The following is a 27,300-nucleotide window of genomic DNA, read 5'->3' as shown; positions in this document are numbered from 1 at the left end:
AATGTTTCTTTTTGTTTCCTGTTTTTTTTTTGGTTGTCTTTTGAATATGTGCTGTGTGTTAGTGGGTAGACTGTCTTGGAAGCGTCAACCCGTACGTGATGTGGTTTGATCCGGTCTTCTTTTGAGCCTGTTCAGGTGTGCATATGTATGTGAGTGTATGTGCTTGTGTACGTATGTGATTGCGTATTTTCAGGGGGCGATGAGTTCATGTCTCAGGTGCCTCCATCCCTTCTGTGTCTCAACAGCTGGAAGATATTCTGCAACACAAGAGAAGCATCCACTTTAAAAAGGGCTGGGTACAAAATGTTACCACTGCTTATTTTTCTATAAGTTTCCTTATTTTTAAAAGTGATAATTATTGCATATAATTTCCTAATGCTGAATAATTTGAAGACAATAATGTTTTGTACTTTAATAAAAACAAAAGGCATATTCTGGGTTAATTTACAAAACTATTTCATATAGTCAATGAAACTAACATTGCTGCTGTCAAAACAAAACGTGTATCTCCATTTTTGTAGTTTTTCAGTTTGACAAAATTTAAAAATGCCTGTTGCCCTTAACATTGTGTGCAAATTTCATGATTAATGGACCAAAGGAAATGGCCCAAAACTAGAAAAAAAGTGTAGTTACATTGGCTTACATTAAAAGTAAAGTATGTTTTTTTTTCCTTCTCCTGTAAAATTGTAGGCATAACATTATGACTATATCCTTATTTCTACGCTCATTGTCCATTTTATTAGTTCCACTTACTACATAGGTGCACTTTGTAGTTCTACAATTACAGACTGTAGTCCATCTGTTTCTCTGCATACTTTGTAAGCCCACTTTTACCCTGTTCTTCAGTGGTCAGGACCCCCATGGACCCTCACAGAGCAAATACTATTTGGGTGGTGGATCATTCTCAGCACTGCAGTAACACTGGCGTGGTGATGGTGTGTTAGTGTGATCAGACACAGTAGTGCTGCTGGAGTTTTGAAACACCTCAGTGTCACTGCTGGACTGAGAATAGTCCACCAACCAAAAATATCCAGCCAACAGCGTCCTGTGGGCAGCGTCCTGCGACCACTGATGAAGGACTAGAGGATGACCAACACAAACTGTGCAGCAGCAGATGAGCTATCGTCTCTGACTTTACATCTACAAGGTGGACTGACAAGGTAGGAGTGTCTAATAGAGTGGACAGTGAGTGGACACAGTGTTTAAAAACTCCAGAAGACACTGCTGTGTCTGATCTACTGTATGTATATATTCTGTGTAACAGTGTCTGGATAGGTGAGTATACTGTGGGGATCCCCTTTGTGTGGTGTGTGTTTGTGTATCCACATACGACAAAAACACATTTTCTCAATTTTTGAACACTTTGATGAGACGTAAACATGATTCACTGAAATTCCAACCAGAACTAAAACCTAAATTCAGATTACACTGGGCCAGAAAATGAAAACCAAGACATTTTTCTAGGAGGTTTTCTATTGTCTGAGACATTTACCTATTTATCTCTATAAAACTTAACACTGAAAATAGCTAATGCTACCGAACTTTAGCTAGACTCAGTGTCCTGCTGATTTGTGGGGTTGTGACTGAATGGCAAGACTTCCTCCTTCACATCTAGCAAGTAAGATATGTGCATTGCCGCCTAGTGTATCAAAATAGCAACTGTTCAAAAGTGACGTTAATGCATTCAATGAATAAATTTTAGTGAATATGATTATTAGTGCACAAAATATGTTTGATTTCTATACTCATCGTTATCACCAAGGCCAGTTTCATAACCATAAGAGAAGATCAGTATGAAAATGAGAGAAAGGCTGAGCCTTACCTTACTACACATACCATCTTTACTACAGTTCTTATTGTCTTTATCCGTTGCCTCCTCTTCAACCTGAAAACATAAAGCTCTAATTTAATGCATATGTATATAGTTTTAAAAATGGTCACAAACACCAATATTAAGGAGCAAAAAAAAAAAACAAACCAAAAAAAAAAAACACAACATAATTTTAGCTAATATATTTTACACTGGTCAAAAATTTGACTCCAGTTAAACAGCACCTTACTAGCTAATATGATTGATAGTTGTCAAACGCAAACTGTCGAATATGACTGATTGTTTCTTAAACTCAAACAGCAAAAGCTTACTATGTTTTAAATAATATAGGCTAAGTTTTGTAGCATGGGAGCAGATCTTCTCAGCATTCTTAGGAGTTTTGTTGGGTTCTATTACCTCTGACTGTTCCTAATTTTCATCAGTTCTCTTAATTGAAAGTTTTTTTTTATAACATGTTATTCTCATGTTAAAAGTGATGTCTGTGATACTGTTGTCATTTTGACGATGGTGGTTTGAGTTCAGGTTTACCAGTCCAGATGATACGGGAGACGAACATCGGTAATTTGGACAAGAACATTACTTGCATTTATAAGCACACAGCTGGTTTCCTGATATGTTGAATCTGCAACAAGAAGCTCTCAAGCACTAAAAATTTGCAAAGCTAAAGTCAGCTTCTCGCTCGCCTGCTTCTCATTTGAATTTTCCCGTTCCACCTTAAATGATGCAACAGTTAGCTACAAAGTTAGCTACATTTAAGGTGGAATGGGAAAAAAAGCAGGTGGCAAATGAAAAGCTGACTTCAGCTTGGTAAAAAGTCGAACGTTGAGAGACATTGTACAAGAAAATATTCTACTTTTGAGAGAAAGTAGAACAGATGTGAGAAAAGCAGCTATAGCTGAGCTAAACCTTAAATCTTACATGAAATGTTGTGGCTCCGAAAGTGGTTAGATTTTTGTTGAAACTTGACAAAATGGCTTTTCTTAACATTTGGGTTGCTGACCCTGGTCTAGACGAATCTAGTCCCAATTTCTACATCTTATAAATGTTTATGTATCAGGATAAGCAGATTTGTACATGATATCAGATATCGGCCCACAACCCCCATATCATCCCCACCTGGAATGGTCAAAATGCTCAGAAATGAGTGACTCTCCTCATATAAGAAAAATCGATTCAATTACAATGTACACCAAGCTTCACATAAATATTGGTGCTTTTTTTTACAGCAGAGCTTATGCAGATACCACACTGTGACACTGTGCTTTAAAGAAAGCCGCATACCTCTTTTCTCCATTTGAGCTCACAGAAGACCCTCTCGAAGCATTCGTGCATGTAGTTAAACTGGAAATGAGAAAAGTCGTTAATGTTCAAAGAATAGTATGTAGGTGAGCATGTTTGCGAGACTGAGCGCCAGACGGTGCGAGAGACTCACATATGGAGTAAAGATTTTGACCCAGCGTGGTTTCTTCTCGCCTCGTGCGTACTCGAAACAGAAAGCCATGCCCTCCTCGTCAGTGTCCCACCTCTGCATTTCTCCCCACTCGAATGCAATCACTTGATTCTATGTTTAAAGAGAAGAGAGAGAAAGTGGTTAACCCCTTAACCTGCAGTCTTCTTATTCAGTTATAAGATTTTCAGCCAGTAACTATAATGAAACTGAAATGTATACAGTGGCCCCAAAAATGTAAGCATTAGGGAAGAAAATATCAAACAAAGTGGCAAATATTTTAAACAGACCATTTTAATTCATTTTATGAAGGCGTCTAAGAATGTTAAAGTTTACCAAAGGTTATAGTGTCCAAATACATTTTGGGGGCAAAGTAATGAGACAAGGAATGGAAGTCTAGAACTGGCAATGGGTCATTATGTGGGTTTAAATTGATGTTTCACTCAGAAATCATATATACACAATTTTCCCCTTTAGTTCAAATGTGCTGATTAGCCAAGCCATGTTTGGTGTCTAAAACGTGTGTATTTAGTTTAGTACTGGAGCTACGAGGCTACTTTGGTTGATTTTTATTAGATAACAGTATGTCATACAGTGTCAGAAACCACAAGTCTCTTGAGGTTATTTAACACCTCAAGGCAGTTTGCAAATGTAACGATTTTGACATGCAGTATCAAAAATGTAGTTGGGAAACTACTGACAACATCCACGATAAGATCAGAAAAGCATAGTGTAACTTACTGCGGCATAAGTTACCACAATGAATATATTCATATTGCCCAGCCCTATTCAGGGTTTCTATCTCCAAACCTACTAAACATTTTCATTTCCAAATATTTAACCAAATATTCTCTAATTCTGTAAGCTCAAGATGTTGCTATTTTAATGCCTGAATGGAATAGTTTTTCTCTTTATTATTATTATTATTTCCTTTTAAAAAATTATTTAGACATGCAGTTGTACAGTTTGGAGCAAAAGCTTCCATTACTTGTTAGCTACGTTGATCTTGCAGCTCCAGTGCAATACTAAAAAAACATCTTGGCTGGTAGACTACATGTGAAGTAAGGGGACAATTGTGTAAATTTGTTTATTTTCTGAACTATAACTATGAGGGGGTTACATGTGTGCACATACTAGAAATGTAACAACACAAAGTATCATACTGCATAAAATTTTCTTGTATTGTATCACATTGTATTGTTGTATCATAACTAGCATGTTGTCTTAGCCTGTGGAGTGTTAGATCGAGACACTCTAAAGCACAGCTTTCGCTTCAAATATCGTACATTTATAATCTCGAATGCTCTAATAAACTAAAAATAGAGACATTAACATATTAACCAAAGGACGATTTTCAGCTACTGGATTGCTACTGAATCTAATTTTGAATTTTGGTGTATCGTTACACCCCTAAAGCACTCACATACACACAATATAACTGTTAGGACTACACGCTCTCCCTCTCTCACCTCTAGAGTGCCCTCTTCGGTGCAGGCATGCAGCTTGAAGTGGTGGATGCTTATCGCCGTGACAACGTGGCCTTTGCGGCGGGAGTCGCAAGCGCAGTGCGGAAAGATGATCTCATTATAGCCCTCGCACGACCTCACCATGCTCAGATACTACAGGGAGAGAGAGAAAGAGAGAGAGTGTTGAGAAGTTGTATCATTCAATACCAAATTTAATACCCAAGTAGCTGAGTGAAGCCACGGTCACACCAGACTGTCCTCCCTGTTTACTTCGCCTAGGTCAGGGGTCGGCAACATGCGGCTCTTTTACCGCCCTGTTGCTGCTCCACAGCAGAATCGGAATTTTAGGAAAAAATAAAATAATCTTCTTTTTGCAGTAAAATAAAGCTCTACTGATCGTTCTAAGACAGTTTTAACACTAAATGGTCTTAAACGCTGGAGTTAATGTAGCATAATTCACCAACTTGTAACTCTGAAGATTGGTGCGAAGACTGCTGGTCACCACAGCAACGCAGATAAAAATCACGGCAAGCTAGTAGCTAACGAGAAGGCAAAGAGAAAGATTTAAGACGAACGTCGATAATTTGGAGACGAATTTACATTTATAATCACTTCAGCTGGTTTCCTGATACATTTTATCTGCAACGAGAAACTGTTAACACAGCTTCTCATTCACCAGCTTCTTATTCTAAAATACAAAGGTGGAACGGGAACATTCGAATGAGAAGCAGGCAAATGAGCAGCTCTTAAAAAAAAAAAAGACTTCAGCCTCGTAAAAAGGCAAAGGTTGACAGACATTTTACAAGAAACTGTTCTCCTTTCAAGGAAAAGTTTCAGAAGCTTCATAAGGTAAAAGTTGCCAAGATAAAATTAACTGCTACCGGTATTAGAGACTGCATGACTATCATTTTTTACTAGCCAACTAGTCACTCAAAAAAGTAGCTCACTAGCCATTATTACCATGGTAAAAAAAAAACCTGAGTGTTCTGGAAAAGAGAAGTATTTTGCTTGTAGCTTGCTAATAGAGGTTAGAAGTAGCGGGAGATACTGTGGCTTGAGGTGTGATATGTGCACTGCAGAAGAGTATTTTGTTGTATAGCAGCAAGTGTCAGCCTCAGGCCCAGACTGTCTGATGTAAACTGCAGCTCTCAGAATTTAACCTGGGCTCTGGTCTGTGCCCTGCCTGACAGGACACAAATGACTGTTTACTCAACTAAATTCTAGCAGCAAGCAGTCACATGTCTATTCACCAAGAGAGATAAAGGCCTAGTCACTTAACCACAAAACAATTCAGAGATCCCAGTTTAAAGAGATATTAAAGTTTTTCCTGCACATGTCAAGCTAAACAGTCTGTGACCGGATGTTTTGCATGTCCTTTTCCTATGGTGCTTCTCAATACCTTCCTGGTCTGGCTTAACAAGCTTGTCTTTCAGAGCAGTCTTACACAGCTTGCAACAGCACTTAAATTTGTGAAGTATTTCTACACTAATAAAGATACTGTCCTCAACAAGGAGACTGTTGCCCACAGTGCCGATTAGTGGATTTATCAGTTAAGTGGTTGAGTGGTCTATGCAACCCATAATCGGGGTGAATTTCCTTTATCATTTGATAGAACTGAATTAATTGCCAAATGTGACTGGTTTACTGTGTGACCGTGGCTTAACACAGAAAGGCATAATGCTGAGACTGACCATGGAAATCTTCCTCTGTTCAGCCAGTTTCTGGAGCTGGTATGATTTTTCTTCTGCTTTAATAAATCCCTTCTTCACATCGTCCAGAGCCTGAGAGAGAGAGAGAGGGAGAGAGAGAGAGAGAGAGAGAGAGAGAGAGAGAGAGAGAGAGAGAGAGAGAGAGAGTTACACATACAATCAGACAGAAAAAACGCACACAACAACCACACACCACACACACCTGGTGGAAGCAGTAGTTGATGGCCAGTTCGTTGTCGTTGAGCAGTATCTCCTCCTCGGTGGTGAAGAGCCATTTGCGGAGTGTTAGGCAGGTTCCTGGGACGGCCGATGTGTAATTCTGCACATACAGCTTATGAGGGAACTCATTCGGAGCCAGCTTTCGCACTGAGAAAGAGAGAATGTAGACAGAAACAAAGTCACTGCTTGTCTGATGTAGGATCTTCCCAGGAACACTGTCTCCAATCAGTGAGTTAGAAAAAGTCATAAGCAGTCATGCTGCTAAACACCACCAGGGGGGTTTTAATAAATTGTACAGCAGATGGACTCAGAAAAATGACTGAGAAGCTACAACAAGCTGAATGCTAAAGAGAAAGCTAACTGGCTCAAAGTTAGCAACGTAGTTACTTGGCTACCTTATCTCACCTCAATTTGGCTTCTCTGGCTGATAAAGTAAATAATCTCTGGCATTCATTTGTGGCTATTCTTGACACCATCAATGGCTGTATGCTGTATTTATGCAATGCATGCTGGATACTGTAGTGAGAGAACTGCGATAAACAAAAACATGCAACCAACACATGATAAATTCTGTCAATCCGATGAGGCTGATGGATACAATGCTGTGTTAAAGAGCACCGTATAACACGACAAATAACATTATACTCTAATATCAGGTCCTTCACTGCCCTTCAACAACCCATAATAGCTTGAGGCACGACTAATCTAAGCATGTAGTTTGCATGATGCCAACTGTTGGGTGTAAGCTTCCATTACAAGCTACATTAGCCTCATAAGCCAAAAATGTCTTCTTTGACTAACTACATTTGGGATAAGGGGTTAAACATCTCCACTCAGGAAAGAAAGATTACTTATTATTATATTTAAACTACATTATATTACCATTATTCATATATAACTAAGCTCCTCACAAGTTAAAATGTATCATGTGACATTCTCTGTTGACTCAAATCCACAGTGTCAGTGTCCTTTGCTAGGGCAGTAATTGGGATTTGACATTACTGCCTACAATTTTCTGCATTGTTTACAACTATGCAGTTGCTCTGCTGCCAATGACCTTGTTAGCACTCATTGTCTGTAAGCATGGCCTTCAGCGCTCAGCAATAAAGACAACGCTAGTTACAGTTGGAACTGTGGTTGTTTGAACTGGGGACTGCCAGAGCTGTTTAGGGCCAGGCTGAAAAATGTCACTAAGGGCTAAAGAGCTGAAATTCTGATAACTGAGCTGAAAGAAATCGTCTCTCGTCCCTCCTTCTGAATTAGCTTGATTCCAAATAGGCAAGTTGGGTGCCTTGTTCTGTCTAAGACAACTGTGTTGAAATTTAAGCTTTGCTAAGAAAATAAGGATCCTGTGTAAACCTGAAAGAGCAGTTTTTGTGGGACATCCCCTATCAAATAACTCTCTATAGTTCGTAACTATAGAGATGAAACACACTTACCAAAGGAGTGGTTAATGACTTCAAAGAGAGCAAAGTAACTGGCAGTGATACTGTCCATCCCGACCTTCAGCACCACAGCCTGTGACACAAAGAACAGAGAAACTGAGAAAAGCATTTGGTGGATAAAGCTCAGTTGCATCAGATAATGCACAAAATAAATGCAAAATCAACTGGATACTGTTCAGAAGCAAAAACACCCAGATAAGCTTAGCAATTGCAAGAACTATTTAGGGACTGTACAGACTGCAGCCCACAAGACCATCACTGACCAAATACGAATTTTCACTGCATAACATAGTCATTTAAGTGCTATGCTACTTCATGTAATCAATGTTTATTACCAATTCTTATGCCAACACAGACTGCAGCTACTACTACTACGACTAATAATAATAAACTTAAAAAATTAATAATAATTATATTAAGCAGTATTAGCAATAGTACACATAAGAAAGTGCTTAAGAAGTAATTTAATGCTCAATTAAATCAAGTAAAATTACATTTAACAGTACAATTACATAGCTTTTATACTACAACCTCATTTCCAAAGAAGTTGGGACGCTGTGCAGAATGTAAATAAAAATAAAATGCAATGATATGCAAATCATGTAAACCATACTACAAAGACAACATATCAAATGTTGAAACTAAGAAATTTTATTGGTTTTTCTAAAATATATGCCCCTTTTGAATTTGATGCCCACAACACGTGTTACATCACCTCTTCTTTTAACAATGCTCTGTAAGTGTTTGGGAACTGAGGAGACCGATTGCTGTAGAGTTCCCATTCTTGTTTGATATCGAATTTCAGCTGCTCAACAGTTTGAGGTCTCCTTTGTCGTATTTTTCATTTTATAATGCACCAAATATTTTCAGTGGCGACAGGTCTGGACTGCAGGCAGGTCAGTTTAGCACCCGAACTCTTTTAATACAGAGCCATGATGTTGTAATATGTGCAGAATGTGGTTTGACATTGTCCTGCTGAAGTAAGAAAGGCCTTCCCCGAAAAAGACGTTGTCTGGATGGCAGCATATGTTGGCAAAACATGTATATATCGTTCAGCATTAATGGTGCCTTCACAGATATGCCAGTCACCCACATCATGTGCACTAATGCACACCTATACCATCATGAATACTGGCTTTTGAACTGTGCACTGATAACCAGCCGAGTGATCTTCAGCCCTGAGGACACAGTGTCCACGATTTCCAAAAAGAATTTCAAATGTTGATTTGTCAGACCACAGGACATGTTTCCACTTCCCCTCAGTCCATTTTAAATGAGCTCAGGCCCAGAGAAGGTGGCAGCGTTTCTGGATCCTGTTCATATATGGTTTCTTCTTTGCATTTTAGAGTTTTAACTTGCATTTGTGGATGCAGTGATGAACTGTGTTCATAGACAGTGGTTTTCAGAAGTGTTCCCGGGCCCATGCAGTGATTTCCTCTACAGAATCATGTCTGTTTTTAAATACAGTGCCACCTGAGGGCCCAAAGATCACGGTCAGCAAATACTGGTTTTTGTCCTTGTCCCTTACATACAGAGATTTCTCCACATTCTCTGAATCCTTTAATGTTATTATATATCATAGATGATGAAAAGCGGAAGTTCTTTGCTATTTTACATTGAGAGACATTATTATTGGATTGTTGCACTATTTGCCCACATAGCTTTTCACAGAGTGGTGAACCCCTCCTCATCTTCACTTCACTCAGCCTCTCTGGGATGCTTTTTTATACCAAATCATGTTACTGACCTGTTGTCAATTAACTACCAGGTGTTTTTTAAGCATTACACAACTTTACCAGCCTTTTGTTGGCCCCGTCCCAACTTTTTTGTTGTTGGCATCAAATTCAAAATGGGCAAATATCTTTCAACATGCAATAAAATTCTCAGTTTCAACATTTAATATGTTGTCTTTGTACTATTTCAATGGAATATAGGGTTTAAACGATTTGCACAACATTGCATTTTGTTTTTATTTCCATTTTGCACACCCAACTTTTTTGGAAATAGGGTTATACTTAAATAAAAGCAATATTATTTTATATACGTTATTTTAAATTGTAAATGACGTAAGAAGCTGACTGGTGAGCCAGATTGGCTGGTTATATGAGACCACTGGCTAGAGAATGGCTACAGCAAAATATGCATAAAAAAATGGGTTTAGTCTCTAGCTGTTCACAAGCAAAGTGGAGCTACGAGGTAAGGGTTTCTAATGAAGTGGGCAGTGAGACTAAACAGTGTGTAAAAACCTCAGCAACATCTCTACACCTGATACTCTTATACAACCATTAACAGATGGGGTCTGTAATAGATCACCTGTATGGTGGGTGCACCTGATTAAAAGGCCAGTGAGAACAGGCATAAGATAATAAATAAACTGGCAACTCAATGTATGGTAGCAGCACCTGGTGAAAATGGTTTGTGCAGTGCTGTGCACTTCTGTACAGTACCTGATAGACCTGGTCCGTAGTGCAATTCTTCCGCACTCGGACGGTTACTGTGGTTTTGTCTGGCATGGCTATCCTCAATTCCACATCAGAGACTCCATTATAGTTCTGACAGAGAGAGAATGATCAGAGAGGTAGGGTGAAAAGACAGGAACTACAAATGAAAACAAACATCTTCACTGGCTACACAGAGGGAGCGCATAAGACTTTTATTCAAAAAGAGTAGCATAGATGCTGGCGTGCTTAATTTTAGACCCATTTCAAACCTTCTTTGTTTAAAGAAAGCTTTAGACAGAATGGTTATTTTCAATTAAATAATGTTTCTAGTATCTAGTAGCAAATCAATTATTTGAGACATTATTTGAGGCTGATGCACCCAATCCTTTTCATCTTTTTTGGAGCTTAGTACATCTAATTAAAAGATTCTGATACACCATCTTGAAAGTGTGTGGGCCTCTCAGGTGCGGTTTTAAATAATACTTAATGAAAAGACAGTTCTTGGTTTTACTGAGAAAATCACTTATAAAAAAGTAACATTTCTTGTGGAGTCCCTCAAGGTTCAATTTTAGGGCCTTTGCTTTTCTCTTTGTACATGTTAGGATATCAGTTTTCCCAGCTATGCTGACACAATTACATTTAAATTTATTCTAAAAATTAAGGCTTTGTTAACCAGCTTAGCAGTGTATCAGATATTTCTCAGTGGATGTCAAAATTTTCTACGACTAAATCAAGAAAAAACTGAATTGCTGGTTCTTTCAGAGAAAGTTGCTTTGTGAGAAACTAGAAACTTGCTTTACATTCCATACATGAAGCACAAAACCTGGGATTCAGAGCTCTGTTGCTAAAATTCAGCTACTGCTATCCCACAGTGATACCGAGAAACCTGCACATTCGTAACAAGACGTTAATTACTGCAATGCTCTTTTCACTGGGCTTTCTAAGAAAACAATTCATCCTCTACAACTAACAAAAATGCAGCGGCACATATTCTAGCAAAATAAAAAAGAGAGAGCTAAGATCACTCTCATTTTGAAAGAACTGCATTGGAGCTGTAGATGGAGCTTAATAATTCATAAAGATATGTAGCATCAATAATGAATTTATAACAAAATTAACATCCAGTACACCTCACATTCGAAAATCGATGAAAATCTGGTAGGTCAAATAGCTAAGCATACTAATTCTGTGACAAGAAAACATTATTAATGACCAATGAAAGTATATTATTAAATAATACTCTTTTATTATCATAACTTCTATTTGTACTTTCAATAATGAAAAAAAAAACATTGGTTTACATCTGGATATTTAGTCTGCAACATATATATGGTCTGCAACGAGGGTGTCGCAGAAGGTTCCAATATGCAAATAAATCCTGTGACAAATCCTGACCAATCACAGTTCCAGATCAGTGTTTCTACAGTTCAAAGTATATTGAGCAGGCAAAAACAATGTACTAACAGCCTGACTGAAGCCCAGTTGTTTATGTGCTGTATGTTGCTATAGAGGCCATAAGTGTAGCCCTCTCCTTCCAATACAGCTTAGTCACATAGAACAAATTAGAATCACTGTTTCATTCATCACAAACATCGTTGTAGGTTTAGTTGGTTTTAGTTACATGCTTTTATTTACTTTATTGAGTTATTTTATTCAGCTAGTTTGCCCTTTTCCATCATGCACTGTAGCAGTGAGGGCAACACAGAGGTTAAGATGAGCTCATAGTCGAGCTGCAGAGACTGGAACGGAGGACTGAGGTTGAGCTTTTGACGCTACACAAGGCGGACCACCCTTGAAGCTGCAGGGCGTGGTATTAAGCTCAGAGCATACGCTGCAACAGTGCCAAGGTTCCCCTCCTTATCCACTGCCTGAACTCACCACAACAAACAGGTTTGCAGCTCAAAGCTCCTCATCAGATGAAATGTGTTTAGGCTACTGAACAGAAACTCAAATACAAACACAACATATATGTACGAAAACGTGAGTATTTAAAATGTTAAGACAAGCCCTGCTTATTTAATACTAATACTGATTCTTGTAAATATATACGCTTCACACACTTCACGTCATAATACTTATATTATTGTGTTTATAGACACCTGCACACCCAACCTTTCTTCTAAAATGAAGGCTGTTAACAGGGAGTTGGCTGCAGTAACAGCCTCTACTCTTTTAACAAGGCTTTACACTAGAAGCTGGAACATTGCTGCAAGGAATTGATTGTATTCAGCCACAAGAGCATTAGGGAGGTCAGATACTGATGCTGGATGATTAGTTCTGGATCATAAACGCTATTCCAACTCATCCTAAAGCTGGGGTGTCAAACTCAACCACTAAAAGAGCCTTATTAAAAAATCCCAACAAATCTGTGGGCCAGCTGTGTTTTTTTTATTTATTGTTACTTAACATTTTGGCATGACTCGAACTGGCCATTGTTTATTCTAAATATGCCAAAACTGCAACAGCAAAATATAAACCAATAGGCTACATTAGCGACAGATAATGGTTAAACCTCTTTAAAGGCCCCAGGAGGTAGGATTTTTAAACTGCCTAGTTGCTTTGACTAGACACCAGGCATCTTTTTGTGTAACCGCTGGCCCAGAGATTGTTATTGGAGGAAGAGAGTCGGAGTGCACATTATGTTGCAGTGCATGCTGGGGACTGTTGCGCTGTTCAGGGTGAAACTGGCTAATAATAATAGAAAATAAAAATGTTTCACAGGCAGAATAGCATTGTGCCATGGGCCAGAGAACAAAGATAGCCAACACTTGACCTTGCTTATGGTGACATTAGGTGCACGTGGACCTGCTTCATTTTATTGGTCAATGCTTTTCTACGGAGATTTTATAAGCTGTGAGTGCACTATTGAATGCTTGTGTTAGCAATGGGCTCACCTTAAAGAAGCTTAATTCACTAGTTAGAAGGGCTGTCTGGACATATGCTGTATGCTGTATTTGCAAATTGTATTCTTAAAATAGTTTTTGTACGTATGATCAAGCTCTAGTATTAATGGGCGTACAATTATTATATTTTTATTATAACTATTATTATTAATTAATATTATTATTATGACCATCATCATCATTTTTGTTTTGCACCTTAGCAGAGCTATAGTAGTATGTATACACACACACACACACACAAGCACATACACCGATCAGGCATAACATTGTGACCACCTCCTTGTTTCTACGCTCATTGTCCATTTTATCAGCTCCACTTACTATATAGGTGCACTTTGTAGTTCTACAATTACAGACTGTAGTCCATCTGTTTCTCTGCATACTATGTTAGCCCCCTTTTACCCTGTTCTTCAGTGGTCAGGACCCCCATGGACCCTCACAGAGCAGGTACTATTTGGGTGCTGGATCATTCTCAGCACTGCAGTAACACTGATGTGGTGGTGGTGTGTTAGTGCATGTTGCGCTGGTATGAGTGGATCAGACACAGCAGTGCTGCTGTAGAAACACAGAGGTGGTCATAATGTTATGCCTGATCGGTGTGTGTGTGTGTATATGTGTATATTATATATATATATATATATATATATATATATATATATATATATATATATATATATATATATATATATATATATATATACACATACACACACACACACACACACACACACACATTAAAAAGTATCGTATAGTATTTCATGCTATATTTTTATTTACTTTCATTTGATTATTTTTACCTGATTTATATTCTAAGTTTGTCTTGTATGTATGTTGCTGGAACACTATGTTCACTTTGGGACTAATAAAGTGTCACATTATCAAGAAAACCTAACTATTGCCTTCTTTTATGTTTCAGAGAATGTAACAGTATTTACCATAACATGGCTCATATCGTTCGGCCCCATTACTAAGACAGCTGCAATAAAACTACTGACGCATTTGCTGATACGAAAAAATATGCTGATCTGATTAGTGTTCAGCTCTACTTTTAAAATCAACAGATTCCCTGCTGTAGCAATCACATTTCTCAGTCAGAAGCATGAACTCTTTGCCTCTCTGACACTTACTGCTCCTGAAAGAACACTAACACCCAGAATAAAACAGTGAATTGAAGCTGCAGCACCATCCAGCTGATGTGATATGGTGTTACATCTTAATTAGAAAGCATGCTGGCTGGGCTTAAAATACAATCAACATGCTAGTCTACTGAAGCGTATGCGCAAGCTCTGCACACTTTATTTGGATAGCTCTTGTAAAAGCTTCATATATGCTTAAACTTGCATTTAACTTCAACTAATTCAACTAATTATGTATTACATTTATCTCAAACCTTATTAAATTACATTTTTCTCCTTAACCTTAACCTCAACCTCAACCTCTATCTTTCCCTGGTGCTAAGCTGGTCCGAAACTCTAACACTGTTGAGAATTAGCTGACTTTGAATAGTTTCTTCATAAATTGAACCTCTTTAGATAATCTACAGGGGCTATTCAAATAAAGTGGGACTTGCAGCTCTTTGGATCAAATCTATCCTGAACTCAAAGCCTTTTTTACCTTGATAGTTCATGTCTCTTTCTAAACCTTCCAACAAAATGTCATGACTTTTGCTGCCTCTACTAAAAAACATAATCTGATTTTTAATTGTGCACCCGTGAGTGAGGAAAATAATATTAACCAATAATACCATGTTTCACCATCATCACCTATAATTGAGAGAAAATGCTCAGCTAGCTCAGAGACCCTCACTCATAGTGCGTTTCATTCACAAATACGTCACAGCAGTGGTTGGCAACATGATACTTCGTCATTATAGTGACCGTTTTTGCTAATGTGATGGACAGTACACTTTTCTGAGTATATCATGGATACTAAAATAATAATTCTATGTTGAATAAAGTGTTGAATTTAGAGTTTTTGACGAGTTTTTAAACGCGACACTACTAGCACATTTTGTCTGTGAGTAAAAATATTGTGATACATCTTGTGTATCATGCAAACGTTTTTAAGTATAGTGATCTGTTCATTTTTATCCATGTCGTGTAACCAACGTTAAAGTACGGAAGAAAAAATGTGTTATGGTTTCCTGTTCACTGTAAATGGATATTTTTTTTTTGCATTATGTTGTACTTTTCGCAGCTTACCTCATCTGATTCAGACAAAAATTCCTGCATGATGTCACTCTCCCCAATCACTCGCACTGAACAAACTGCAAAAGAATGAGAGATGAGAGAAAGAATGAAAAAGATAAAATGAATATATCGCCTGTTTATCATCCTGTTCCTTTTAACACTGAATCTAGGGTTCATCATATCTCCCACTTATCCAGCAAGACTTTAAAATAACATCAAAAGAATGCGGAGCATGGATTTATACAGTACTGTGCAAAAGCCAGAAACCACCAACCAAAAAATAAAAAAAAAAATAAAAATAAAAACAAGATTTAAAATGCTACGTTCACACTACCAGGTTAAGTACTGGGACAGCGAGTGCGTTTACATGCACTTAATAATCTGATAACTGCAGAAAATCAGATTTTGTAAGTAATCTGATCAACACGTTTACGTGCTTTTGAGTAATCAGATAATGGGAAACTCTGGGTCTACATGAGTCAGGCAATAATAGACAAAACAATAAGTGTTTTGCTGCGTCTCGCGACATCCACCATCTGTTCTCACGCATGCGCAGACTGAGAAGTCAGATAGAAATCTGAGTACGAGCATACATGCACTGAAAAATCTGATTACTGAGCTAAAATGCAGCTCTTGTTATCGGATTTCTTAATCGGATTACTAGAACCGAGTATGTTGTTTACATGAGCATTTGAATAATCGGATAACTGCGGAAATGTGATTATGATCAGATTATTGAGTGCATGTATATGCACTCAGTGACAGTACTGGGACCAGGCTGTGCAGGTGGTTGTTAGGACTTCAGTTTTCTCTGCATCTTTTAATGATTTTTTGAGTTTTGGAAACTTCTTGCCTTCTCAGAAAAATCTCCTGAAAAGTGTGTTTAATAACTGTTTTGACTGAAAATTAAATAAATGAAGGATAGTCTCCTCCCTGAGATTTGCACAGCACTGCATGCAGGGCACATCACATCTACAACAGTCAAATTAAAATGGAGCATGGATTTGTATGCCTTGCTTATGCCTTAGAGAAATATCCCTGTCTCTCCTTTGGCTTAGTGCGTCTGACATAAAGCACTCCCTATCTGGCAGAAGCAGCTGCGATGAAAGTGACCTCTGATGATGAGGTCAGGTGGATTAGATGTCAATGTCAAATTGCAATGTGATCAGCCCATTTAAAACATTGACGAAGTATGACTGGCTGTGGATGTACAGGATTATCAATGTATTTTTAATGCTGCATTTCATTTCTCTTTTCTGTCGAGCTAAAACTTAGGAATGCACAATGAAATGAATGATGCAAAAACTGTTGCATGCAAAAGTTTGAACACCCAAAGCCAAAACACACGTTTTGTTGATTTTCTAAGCAAAAACATGTTGACACATCCTCTACACACCGTTAGAAATAAAGGTTCTGTGCAGGTACGTTTTTCGTTCATCAAGATACAAACAATGTACATGTACCTTCAGAGGTAAAACAGTGGTTTTAAGGTCCAATTTTGTACCTTAAATACGTTTTTCCAGTGGAAAAGTACGTATTTGTACCTTTTTATAACCTCATGTTTTAAAACAAAAGCCTGGAGACGAGACGGGGTGTGTGGAGTCAATACAACTCATAATAAAATATAATTTTAATGGATTATGGTACAATTATGTTCCCTGACTAAAGGTACTGAGACGTATCTTTAAGGGGACCACCCCAGTGACAGTTTTGTACCTTTCCTTCTGAGAGTGCAGAGAACACACTTAGATGTTTCTGCAAGTTTAAGCGCAAAATTTTAAATTTGCCATACTGATTCTTCCTCCTTATTTGCTTTCCCACAGTTTAAAATACTGTTATTTAGTTAGTCATTAAACTGTGCAATAAACTAATAAAAAGCTTTTTGCGTTTATACAATAGGGTAATAAATTAACCGCTCAATAAAACGGGTCAGAGACACTTTGGTAATTTCTATGTGTGTGTGTGTATATTTGTCTCACCTCTCTCCAAGTATTCCTCCAGGCCTCTCCTGCGAGCGTCCAGCTGCTGTTCAGACAGTGAGAAGGGCCATTTTCCTGGCAGCTTGGGGAACGTAAAGGTGGCAAACTCTCTTTTCAGGTTTTGATGCAGGATGGCAAACTCTCGATAGCGCTTAGAGCACAGCTGCCTGCCAGCCATGTACACATTATACACCTAGAACAAGCACAGACATGCAGAGCCTGAGGGGGTGCAAGCAAGATAAAAATAAAACAAATACACCACCGGTCAAAAGCCTGGAACAACTGTTTTTACTTTCTATACAATAATAACAGATACAACTCAGATTTCATATTATAAACTGCATACGAAGATTATTAAGACATTTAATTGACCATTATTTACTTATAAATTTAGCAATTTTATAAATAGTATACTTCCACTATCTCCTTGCAATCATTCTTGCCTCGTGATTTGAGCACTTACCAAATTAGAAGCATTCTCTACACTAATGTAGAACTTCTTCTGGATATTAATTTTTTGTAAACTAATTCTGGAAATTCTAGATATTAATATTTATTATAGCTTTATTCCAGACGTATATATCACTATATACGGAATTTTATTCTATTAGTATACAAATACTAGCATGTCTTCATATTTTACAGCTTCTTAGTAATTATTGGAAAGATGTGAAGTTACAGCTATCATGTTAGAATTATACAATTCATAAATGTATCTGCGTCACAGGTTTTACATTACTGAAAACAGTGATTACATACTTTTGAATGGCAGTGTAGATGAGTACAAGGGTGTCTTTTCTTGATGAGCAAAATATTAGAAATAGACACTGAACTGTTTTTACTTATCCTGTTTTTCAAATGGCGGTAAATCAAATCTGAGCCAGAGGTTCTACAGGAGATTTTGCTAAATTATGACTAGATTTGTTTGCGATTGGCTTCAAAGAATAAAAAAAATAAGAAACTTATACCACCTTTCTGTTAAAATGATAAATTCATCTGAAAACAGTTTTTTTGGAACCTAACCTTATTTGGATAATTCTACTCCTTGAGCAACATGCCACTACACAAGCAAAGCTGTATACTGTCACTGTCAAAACAAAAACTCGTATCTCCAAAAAGGTTAGTTAATAGAAGAAGAAAAAAAAATGTTCTTAACTTGAAGTAAAGAAGTTAATGGATAAATTATTATTATTATTAATTTTGGACCATTTTTATTGGTCCATTTCCCATGAAATTTTAACACAATGTATAGGGCAGCTGGCGAGTTCATCTCATGTCAAAAAATGAAAGATACAAGGTTTTGTCCCTACAGTGACTATATGAAAATATAAACAACACAGATTTGCACAGACTACATTATGAGAGTTTATATATATCCATATAGCAAAAGGTCAAAATGCTAAAATCTCTCATGCTGATGCCCAAGTTTACCACAAATTTCTCGCCATTCTGCTCCACATGTTTGTAGGTGGGCACAGAGATGGGCACGGCCTGTTTGTCGCTGTAGTCGTAGCAGGACTGGGCAGAGCCGTCATCTCCGGGGTCAAGACTATCTGTCTCCAGCTGAGGCACCGACAGGACGGCCAGTACCAGCTCCCTTTCCCCCGCTCGGATCAGATCCACCACCTGCTTATGAGTGGCCCCCTCCACATTCACTCCATTCCTACAGAGGAGGAGAGAGAGACAGAGGAAGAGAGAGAGAGAGAGAGAGAGAGATACATTACAGGTCAAAAGCTTGAAAGCAACACTGACTTCCTAAAAATAAATATTTTCCTAGAGATAATGAACAGTATTATGTTTATTAACACAAACAAAAGAGTGTGCAGCATTAGTGTGCGTACTAGGGATGCAAATTTTAGCGAACTCTTCTGACCAATAACTGAGCATCATTAGTCAGAAGTTAACTGTTAACTAGCAAGCCTAAAAACTGGCATGACATCAATATATCAATAATAAAACAGACGGAGGTTCTGAAATCCGCTTGGCCACATTTGAAGTACATGTAAAGCACTGATTATGAACAGGTTTAAACAAAGCACCACACTTTTATTTTGTCTGTAGCTCTTGTTGAACAGTACCTCAATTTGTCACAACTAAAAATTTTATTGTTACAAAATCAACTTTACAGACCACACTTAAGCTGATTAATCAATTATGAGTTGATTAATTCACTACTGACTATTGAAATATTATTTGTTTGTAGTCCTAATATGAACTAAACGCCCAAAACCGTATTAAACTACCCTACCAAAGATCCCGGTCAGTAAGAGGAGTCAGTAAGAGGAGTACACTTCAGAAATTGCTTCATGGTATCAGTGTTTTCTACTGCTGATACTCGAGGGTGTAGCCATGACTAGCCTGGGTAGGTCTAGGCCTACTCAATCAAATTGGGAAAGAATATTTAAGTCAAAATTTTTAAGATAATGAAACCTGTATTTAGTAAGTGCTGTCATTATATTATGGCCACTGTATTATTATATTAAACCATGCTCTCTTCTAAGCTCTGCCTTCTTTTCTCAGCCCTCCAATCACCGCTTGGAACTGCTGCTATCTGCCACTGACTCAAGCCTTCTGTTTGTCATCTGCATGTCAGTGTTTGAATTTGAAGGTCCAGCTGCAGTTAAAATATACGTAACTGGGAACATTTAAAAGGGAATTCCATCCCGCAGACTATGTAATTTTTACCCATACAAAGACAAGTTTAAAAACAGTCATTTTCGGTTTTCTGCAAATTGTGGAACTTACAATACTCTGAAATGGGCTTTGTGAAAATGTCACAGCAAGCATCTAACAGTGCTTCCATGCATTGAGTCATTAACAACAAACATAAATGGACCACTTACATTTTACACGCCTGCTGTGGCAGTATGCTTTAGCCTAGGGTAATCAGGTTTTTCAAGTTGTTTTTCCTCGTCTTTGCACATCTCAGCTGTCTGATTTTATCTCAGTTATGTCACCTTCTTTCGGAATGACCGCCGTGGCCGTACGCTTTAGCCTTGGGTGATCAGGTTTAGGCTGTGTTCTTTTCTTCCTCATCTCTGTACGTCTCAGCTGTCTGATTTTAACTTGCCTGTGTTTATGTGAATCCAGTATTCCAGTTGATTGCTATTGTTTTGTATCAGCATAGGGCTGGATTAAACAGAGTGATGACTGCACGGATGTCAGCGTACACAGAAAATTGGAAATGTCATCTACCAAGCTGGCCTACCCACTTTTTCACAGGCCTACCCATTTTTTTTTTCTGCCTAGACCTCTGCTGATACTGATACTGTATCTAAGCTCTAGCTGATACTGATATGGTATCAGCACTACTATTTGATCTAACTGTCAATCAATCACTCGTTGGATTTGTGATCTTTTCAAACAGGAGGAAACCACCTCTAGGATTTTGCTTTGGCTCTGTAGTCCAAGAAAGCATGACTGGTTCTGCTTAACTGGATATCATGTGAAATGTTAAGCAAAAAATGTCTTACTCTTTTAACAGCATTTTTAAATGCAGCACTTCTTCTGTACTGTGACTGCAAACCTCAAAAACAAAAAGCCAAAAAATTGTGATATGTATTATGAAAATGTCTTTAGATATCAGGACACTGGTCACCGCCACCACCAGGCAGATATGAAGGCATGGCAAAGAGCCATATTCTCGAGTGAAGAGATGTCAGATAATACGCACACATCAGAAGCCGCATCATCAGAGCAGAGTCCTTAGGAGTTACTCAACAGCAATCAGCAGCCACCAGTCACCAGTCACACTCACACACACACACACATACACAAACGCACAGTTTCAGAAAAGCTGAATCAGCAACATGCCCTCTCTCTTCCTCATTTAGCGTTCATTATAGACCGGTTAATGTTTTACACAGAGACACTTATGCAATACAGTAACACAGACAAAATCATGTGAAGTACAGTCTCTTTCTTTCACACTGTCCCAAACTCAGTCACATACCCACTCTCACACATTCAGGCCCATCTGAATGACTGCATTTATACAGGGCCAACACACAGGCCCAAATTTCACTGGTTTAAAAAAAAGTTACTCAATGCCATTTCAGCCCATATTCTGTGAAGAGCTGCACATACAAAACATACTATCAATGAAGGTCAAAAACAATGATTACTTCTATAATCCATTACTCTGTCAACTATTATTTGATAAATCAACTAATCAAACCAAATGCCTGCTGTCGTTTCCTTTCACTTCACCACAAGTTCCTTTGGTATGACAAGCGATGTATTCTTTTATGGTGCAACAACACAACAAAGTCATATCGCTCCCGACACTTTCTGTATTACAATTTGCCAGAATGATAGCAAGTATCATACAAATGTTGTAAAGCATTATAGAGCATATTTGTTTATAATTAAACCACAGCTTGACTTTGTACTATACTGCCGGTGTTCCTCTGGGTTAACCCATTGGCCTATTTTGGTTTCTGCAGATATTTAAAATTAAACAACACATTTTCTTTGTACTATACTGCCAGTGTTCCCCTGGGTTAATCTGTTGGCCCATTTCTGTTCTGCAGACATTTCAAATTAAACAACACATTTACTTTATACTATACTGCCGGTGTTCCCCTGGGTTAAACTGTCGGCCCATTTTTGTTCAGCAGGCACTCCAACTCAAAAAAGTCTCTAATCAATTTAGGATTTTCGATACACAACCCTCACTCCTTTATCGTCATATATTAAAATCCTGTGCATTCGGTTATATAAGGTTCCCAATTCCAGTTCAGGGGGGCCCTATATGCCCTGCACATTTTTAGGTTATTTCTTCTCTAACTAACGTGAGTCTGCCCATGAAATACTTAGTAATTAACCAGTGAGCCATATGAAAGTGTGTTACAAGACATTTTTTTATTCATTTAAAAGAAACTTCTATTACACATGTGTTTTGGGTCAACAGGTTTGCTCCTGTTTTTGAAAGCACAAGGACTTGAAATTATTATAGATGGTGATCTATCCTATATTGGGTATCGCTAACAGGCTGATATTGGACATTAGAGGACACAAAAAAATTAATCTAATCCGATGCGTCACAAAATCTAGACAGAAATAGCTCAGAACTGCAAAGTAAGTCATGCTATAACATCAGCAACCACAAGGTAATGCCACATGATAGTAAGTGTGGGATACAGTGTTTGAGTACTTCCAGCATAGTTTATATATAGACATATACTGCAGTTTATAGCTTAAACCTTGCGAAAGAAAAACATGTCAAATTATTACAAATTGTTCAAGGTATCAGTGTCGTTCTGGAAAAGAAAATTTTAGCATTTCATCTCTATAATCAATCATGTGATGAAGTTAAAAGAGTAAAATGTAAACAAAGTCATTCAGAGTGGTTTCATTTGAAAAGCTCTGTTTTAGGAAAATTTACTGAGCCAGACCTGGTTACAGTGGTTGTGACAGGAACCAGACATCTGGAGAGTTTAATGAATCTAAAAGCTCCCTCACACAAAGCTATTACACGAAATAATTAACATGCTGCCTGATGCCTGAGAGACTGTTTTACAATAGTTTTGAGAGAACGTTTTGATCCAGAGCATATTATTTGAAATTCATAGGCGAAAGGTACTTACAAGCCAAAGTAGTCCCTAAAGAAAACTTATTTTTCAGGTTTTCCACTATCTTACCATTCTCAACACTGAGGTGTAGGCTCATTGCTCATTTTGGACAGTTAATATAATGGCTATATTTGTGTTATAGACCCTGGTTCCTTTCACCACCACTGTAACGAATCAGTACAATAAACCATTTTCACATCAAACCACTCTGAATGACTGTTTACATCACAACGACAGAATTATGTTTAAAATCGGTGGATTTCCTTTTGAAGCAGATTAACTATGTACAGGATAATGAAACAGGCTATGAAATTGCCTGTGTAAATGCAGCCTTTGCAGCTGTACTACATCACGCTAAGCCAAAGAGTCCAGTTCCTACACTGAAACCGGCACTTTTGGGAAACTGGACCTACAGTTATTATTCCCCGACACTGCCAGGCTGTTTCTAGCCTTTTGCTTTCATAGGGCACAATTATGCGTCCAGTCATCCTGAATCTGAATTATTCAACAGAAAATAAGTTCCACTATGTGGAAAACTTCACACTAACAGTGCTGATGTAACACCCAAAAAAACTGACAACTTCAGCATATTCCCTTCTAACCAGCACTGGTGCTATTAGCACAAATATCTGACTCAGAGGCACAAAGAAGGCACCATTCTGGAAAAAAGGAGTGACAGAGATGTGCTTAGTCACTTCCATGGTATGTCACTGGACACAGGCATCTAGTACCTGTGATTTGACATGTATGTAAACAAGATTTCTGCTCGACAAATGCAAAAGCTGATGATAGCTCAGTGGTATATTCAAAGCCTCCTGTGAAACATCCTATGGCAAGCTCCGGGTTTTCAAATAATGAACAGAGGAGAGAGAGAGAAAGAATGAGAGAGAGAGTGACAGAGAGCGTGTTACATGGTCTTCATGACATTGCATGGCTTCTCTCTGCCTTTCCTTCCAGTTTGCCCTGAGCTGGTGCTGATGCTGAGCCATACTGCCTCCAACGCCACAGAAACGCATCCCTCACCATGGCAACCCACTCCAGCATCACTGAGGTGCCCCTGTGAATATTAACAGGTATGCACAGCGATCTCACACAGAGCAATGCCAATTACTGAAGGACCAGAAAGTCTCGGCTTACGAAATCTCCAGCAAAAATGTTTTTAATGCCGCATTTCTCCATATGTGTGATGTAAAAACAATAAATCATGACTTAACCTTCCCACAGATGCTACAAGGCCTGTCTGAACACAACATTTCTGGTAACTGTTCCTAAAATACACATTCCTGTAGCTGTATCATCCTCAAATGAGAGGCCAAGAGCTGCATGAGCTAGCAAAGATGATAAAAAAAGAGAGAGGTTGTCTGCTCACGGCGCTGCTCTATGTGACCGGAATTTGCAATGAACTCAGGCGTTCGAGCACAAACCTCCTTTTCATCGAAACGAGGCGGCTATTCAAACAGCTGTCTCTGACTTGCAAACATAGCTAGTATTATGCAGGGAATGCAAACCTAAGTCTAATAGTGTAGTTGTTACATTCAGCCTCCTTTGACAACACCAGAGTCCAGATCCTACATCTTTCTTGCATTTTATTTTTCCCCCCGGGGTCCACTTGTGATGTTTGAGCAGTCTTACACTCCAAAAATATCATGACACAACCTCTCTTTATCCCTATGAATTAAACAGGCCTCTTTTTGTTACTGCGCCTTTAACACTGATGTATGTAAATAAGCTCCATTCTGACTGGCTGCTCTGAATCATGCCTCCTTTAAAAAGGAGTCCAGGATGAAACACTCCTTGTAACTTCAATGCAAGTGGGCGGAGCTAAACTGCTGTAGGCTAAACAGGTAGATAGATGGAAAAGTGTTGGCTTTTGCAGCAACACAAAAGCAATGAATTCGAATTGGGAGTGTATGGACTTGCAAGTGAACAACATGTTTGAAACTTTAACATTTACATATTATATTTTAGACTCTTATTTCAAGACAGCATGGAAAATTTGTTTTTTCTGCGATATGGGTCCGTTAAAAAGGTACAGACCTATAAACAACAAACAACCATTTGTGTCAAAAATGTCAGCTGATTTTTATAGTGTGTCTAAATTTCATGAACAACAGACCAATAGATATGGTGACTTGGAATGAAATACTGTTGCGTTAACTTACATTTACAGACAAGAATACTTTTTGCTTCTCCCGTACAGTTACTTTTTTTTTTTTTGGAGGAAACGCAAGATTTGGTTCCAACATCTACAACGAGTTTTCCTCTAAATTAGAAAAGATATGAGCTAATTTCAGCATTTATCCAGCAATACAAATGAAAACTCCTGCATGCTTTAGTGTGCTAAGAAAATTGTGTTGAATGCTAAGCTTTCTGGCATAATGCATTCTGCATTTAAAGCTAAAAACTAAAGACGTCCTGGCTCAGAAGAATTTATCCTCACTCTAATAAAATAAAATAAAATAAAATGTAAAAAAAACAGGGATCGTCAAGGAGTCCTTAATAAAAAGCAATGGTTCTATTTAGAATGAGTGCTATATAGAACCATTAAAAGCTTAAATGGATCTCTATATGGTGAAATGGAATTTAAATCTTGCTTCTAACCCTGGCCCTAGTCCTTTTTGTGCATGCTGATTTTATGTGACTACAAAAAAAAAATCAATAAAAAGTGATTAGCAAAAATAAATAAGTAAAAACAAAAAACCATATGCAACACATTCTCCATCAATCTGAAGAACTATTTCCATGCAAAGAACAACTTAAGCATGAAATGGTTGTGTATACAGGTCATGGTTCTACATAGAACAATTCCCTTTACTAACGAACCCTTGAAGAACCCTCTTGAAGAGTGTAGTTAATATGATTAGCTAGCTAATGTGAAGGAGAAATGACAACAAATTTGCTGGAATTTGTGAGCAAAAACGCGTATAATAACCACCTTAACATCCAAAAGAGTCTTCCCATTGATTCCAACACAGACAAGCAACCACAACCACAACCACAACTCAAAATCAAATCGCCAAAGGCGACAAATCAGAAAGACCTGCTTATAACACAGGTGACCAGACGGCAGAGCCAAATTATACAGCGTTAACCGGCTCTCCCCATCCAGGTGTAAATTAAAGATTGACAAGTGTGTAAAATAAGTCTAATATGTGCAGTAGCCCCTGGTAGTTTAGCTTACTAGCCAGCTAGGCTAATTAGCTACTCTCGTTTCCAGGTCAAAGCTGATTTGTCCCCGAAGCTACCTGGTTAGCGTTGGTCGGTTTGAAACAGACTTAAAGTGTTTTCTTTATTTGTATGTGGTAAGAATGGAGTTCGCCGGCTTTTTTCCAGTTGTATGTGAGGTGAGTTAGCCGTTAGCTGGGTTACGAGGTTGAAATTAGCTTCCAGTTCGCCAGCTTCTTGTTTGAATTTTCCTGTTCCACCTTAAATGGTGCAGCATTTACATTCTGGCGCCAGGTAGACTTAAGGCGGAATGGGAAAACTGGACCAAGAAGCTGACTTCAGCTTCATAGCTAGGTTAATTAACCTACAAGACAGCGGTGCTGTGTGAAGCGGCGAATTAGCCGTTAGCTTGCTAGGTTAGCTAACTCACACTTCCAGGATCCTGTCTCCCTTGGAGATCCCGGCTCTGTCCGCCGCGCCGCCCGGCAGCACGGCGCTGACGTGCTGCAGCGGCGCGTACAGCTCCCCGTTGATGCTGCGCAGCTGCCCGCCTTCGCTCACTTGCCCGCGAACGTTGAAGCCGTAGCCGGAGTCCGACTTGACGATGCGGACGAGCCGCGGGCCCGAGGCGACGGTGGCGGCCGGCAGCGGCGGTGCGTGGCCGCCGGTGACAGGAGCGTCGTTACAGGAGGAACCGGAGCCGCCACAGCCGCCGCGAGAGGACGAGTGGATCACCGACGGGGCGGCGGAGCGAATGTCGTCTCCATCCACAACATCTGCCATTTTATTGTAAAGATTATAACTTTAAAAATGATGTATCTCCGTTCGCCTCCGTTTTTTTTAAGCGCCGTAGTCACACATCGGCTGTCCGCCAGTGTCAGGTCTGAGACGGGAGAAACCGACGGCACGAAACCAAACCGCCCCCATCACGAG

The 27,300-nt window shown here is 38.6% G+C and overlaps 1 protein-coding gene across 2 annotated transcripts; it reads right to left on the bottom strand.

The window, feature by feature from the left end:
• On the bottom strand, nucleotides 1-27,300 carry snx27b (sorting nexin 27b). 2 transcript variants are annotated; one of them, XM_036592998.1, is made up of 13 exons: nucleotides 26,798-27,300; nucleotides 19,061-19,292; nucleotides 17,630-17,822; nucleotides 15,663-15,727; nucleotides 10,565-10,669; nucleotides 8,112-8,190; nucleotides 6,656-6,819; nucleotides 6,436-6,525; nucleotides 4,748-4,897; nucleotides 3,264-3,392; nucleotides 3,113-3,172; nucleotides 1,823-1,885; nucleotides 1-257 (listed from the first exon to the last, which is right to left on the bottom strand). In XM_036592998.1, the coding sequence occupies exons 1-13, from the start codon at nucleotides 27,148-27,150 to the stop codon at nucleotides 213-215; spliced, it is 1,728 nt and encodes a 575-aa protein (XP_036448891.1). In that variant the 5' UTR covers nucleotides 27,151-27,300; the 3' UTR covers nucleotides 1-212. The 2 variants fall into 2 exon arrangements, with proteins under 2 accessions (XP_036448891.1, XP_036448883.1); XM_036592990.1 differs by having other exon boundaries at nucleotides 1,837-1,885.

This window comes from Colossoma macropomum, unplaced genomic scaffold (genome assembly GCF_904425465.1).
Source record: "Colossoma macropomum unplaced genomic scaffold, Colossoma_macropomum, whole genome shotgun sequence".
NCBI classification, from domain to species: domain Eukaryota; kingdom Metazoa; phylum Chordata; class Actinopteri; order Characiformes; family Serrasalmidae; genus Colossoma; species Colossoma macropomum.
This window is presented reverse-complemented; position numbering and strand designations above follow the sequence as displayed.